We start from the raw sequence: 2,883 nt of genomic DNA on the forward strand, positions 1-2,883 counted from the left end.
CAAGCATGGGCTCTATACATCTTCTTTGAATGTGAATTTGGGGGTCTTGACCTGCTACCAGTATAGTTGTGCTCTGAATTATTCCCTAACTGGTAGGGATAGATTTTCATTGAGCCATTCCTTCTATCATTTAGTTTCCTCATCTTATTCCACCCCTGACCAAATGACAAGTTCAGCTGATTTCTATAAAATAACTTTTCTAAGGGCAAATTTAACTGGCTACCATGAGAACCAATCCCTAGGAGATGCCCTTATTAGTACAAACTCTAACCACTGATAGAATTGGACTACATAGGAAATCTTAATGGCTGAAGGATCTGATATAACAGGATGGAGAAACTGACGCTTCCTCCTGAACTTCTGACTTCTGTGGGGCTAGGAAATACTACTATGACAGTTACTGAATTTATCATACTAGGGTTTAGAGACCTCAAGGAATTGGGCCCCTTGCTCTTCTTGGTGTTTGGCATTGTCTACCTAGCCACCATATCTGGGAATCTTCTCCTTGTGGTCCTGGTGAGCACTCAGTGGGGACTCCAGACACCAATGTACTTCTTTCTGGCAAACCTCTCATGCCTAGAGGTCTGTTATACACCCAACATTGTGCCCAGGATGCTGGTGGACTTGCTGAGAAAGAACAGAGTTATCTCCATGGCATGTTGTGTTATGCAGCTCTACTTCTTTGGGGCTCTGGGCAGCACTGAATGCTATCTTCTGGCAGCGATGTCATATGACCGTTACCTGGCTGTCTGCCGGCCCTTGCACTATTCAACACTAATGCATGGAGCCATATGTGTGGGGCTAGTAATTGGCTCGTGGGTTAGTGGCTTCACAGTAACAGCTGCATTCCAGGCTGCTGTGGTAACCAGTTTGAACTTCTGTGGTGGCAATGAGATTGACCATTTTTTCTGTGACTTGAAACCTCTGCAGAAGCTCTCCTGCTCAGATCCCCATCTGGTCAACCTGGTCTGCATGAGTTTAACAGTGCTGGTGACTTTGGCCCCCTTTGGACTAACCCTAGCTTGCTACTGGAAGATTCTTTCCATGGTCTTGCATATACCTTCCATGACTGGTAGGCAGAAGGCTTTCCCTACATGTTCTTCTCTTTTTTTTTCTATTTATTTATGAGAGAGAGAGAGAGAGAGAGAGAGAGAGAGAGAGAGAGAGAGATGGAGAGAGAGAGAAGCAGAGATACAGGCAGAGGGAGAAGCAGGCTCCATGCAGGGAGCCTGACGTATAGGACTCCATCAGGGACTCCAAGATCACACCCTGGGCTGAAGGCGGCGCTACACTGCTGAGCCATCCAGGGATCCCCTCTACACGTTCTTCTCATCTAGTGGTTGTGACCTTGTTTTATGGGACCCTGATCCTGGTCTATGCTGTGCTCTTGGCTGGGCAGGTGCCAGTTCTCAACAAAATCTTCTTGCTCTATACTATTGTCACTCCCATGTGTAAGCCCTTTAACTACAGCCTCAAAAACAAAGATGTCAGGGAGGCCTTGAGAAAGCTGAGGATTTGATCATACAATGATGAGTTCCATTCAATCAACAAAAAATGATGGCAGTGAAGTTCAAAACACTGTTTGTCCTTACCCTCAGGGAACTCTCAGCCTTATTAGGAAAGCATAGGATAGATTATAATATTTATAAGGTGAAATATTGGTTAATACCCAAATCATCTATTTAACTGATTTGGGGGACGGGTTTGTAGCTTTGTCTTGGTGTCCTTGAAATTGTCTAGTTTCCCTTGAGCATATTTATACGGTGAGAAGGGAGGAGCACCTCCTAGGAGAGAAATTATTCTGGGATAGAAAATAAATAGTTGCTGCATATCATCCCCCCAAAAGCTCAATCCTGAAGGTAGGTATTGGCAAGTGTGCTTTAGTTGTCTTCAATTTCATGTGTGTGTGTGTGTGTGTGTGTGTGTTTTATGAGACTGGGAGATTTGGGGTTGGAGGAGGAGTGTAACTGTGCCATCCACATAAGATTAAAAAAAGATAATGGTAGGATCTAATAAAATATATGGAAACACCCTAGAAGACTAGTTTTAGAGAAATGTGCATTAAGCACAATTTTTTAGACATGTGGATTGCCTCTAGGCACTCTTTTCCAAGTTGAATTTTCTCTAGCATTTACAGCTACCCACTATATTTTCATTTTGTTCTTTCCATTCTCCCCCCAGATCCTCTTTCTGCTATATTACCTGAGTTTGCCTTGCTGGCCTCACTTGTGCTTTTGTTTCTTATTTTTGTATCTGTTACCAGCATTATCAACTGGTATACTCAAGCTACACTTCAAGAGAGAGGGAAGGTTGGAACACCTGGGTGGCTCAGCGGTTGAGCGCCTGCCTTCAGCCCAGGGCATGATCCTAGAATCTCAGGATCGAGTCCCACATTGGACTCCCTGCATGGAGCCTGCTTCTCTCTCTGCCCATGTCTCTGCCCCTTTCTCTGTGTCCCTCATGAATAAATAAATAAAATCTTAAAAAAAGAGAGAGGGAAAGCAAAAAGATTCTGCTGTGATAAGGGACAGAATACATGTATTTGTTTATTGAGTCAAAAATACTTATTGAGGACCAGCCCCGGTGGCGCAGCGGTTTAGCGTCGCCTGCAGCCCAGGGTGTGATCCTGGAGACCCGGGATCAAGTCCCACATCGGGCTTTCTGCATGGAGCCTGCTTCTCCCTCTGCCTGTGTCTCTGCCTCTCTCTCTCTCTCTCTGAATGAATAAATAAATAAATCTTTAAAAAAATACTTATTGAGGGACGCCTGGGTGGCTCAGCAGTTGAGCGTCTGCCTTTGGATCAGGGTGGGATCCCGGAGTCCCAGGATTGAGTCCCACATCGGGTTCCCGGCGTGGAGGCCGCTTCTCCCTCTGCCTGTGTC

At 45.2% G+C, this 2,883-nt stretch overlaps 1 protein-coding gene across 1 annotated transcript; it reads left to right on the top strand.

Annotated features, from left to right (window-relative positions):
• The first annotated feature begins 330 nt into the window (after positions 1–330).
• On the top strand, positions 331–1,519 carry LOC129518082 (olfactory receptor 11L1-like). Its single transcript, XM_055338112.1, has 2 exons — positions 331–1,072; positions 1,338–1,519. Exons 1-2 carry the CDS (start codon positions 331–333, stop codon positions 1,517–1,519), a joined length of 924 nt encoding a protein of 307 aa, XP_055194087.1.
• Positions 1,520–2,883: the final 1,364 nt, after the last annotated feature.

This window comes from Nyctereutes procyonoides, unplaced genomic scaffold, assembly GCF_905146905.1.
Source record: "Nyctereutes procyonoides isolate TBG_1078 unplaced genomic scaffold, NYPRO_anot_genome, whole genome shotgun sequence".
Lineage (NCBI taxonomy): Eukaryota > Metazoa > Chordata > Mammalia > Carnivora > Canidae > Nyctereutes > Nyctereutes procyonoides.

Coding starts and splice junctions, on each gene's coding strand:
- LOC129518082 (XM_055338112.1), top strand. CDS start 331: ATGGAGAAACTGACGCTTCCTCCTGAACTTCTGACTTCTGTGGGGCTA. Junction 1,073..1,337: donor GCATATACCTTCCATGACTG/GTAGGCAGAAGG, acceptor CTTCTCATCTAG/TGGTTGTGACCTTGTTTTAT.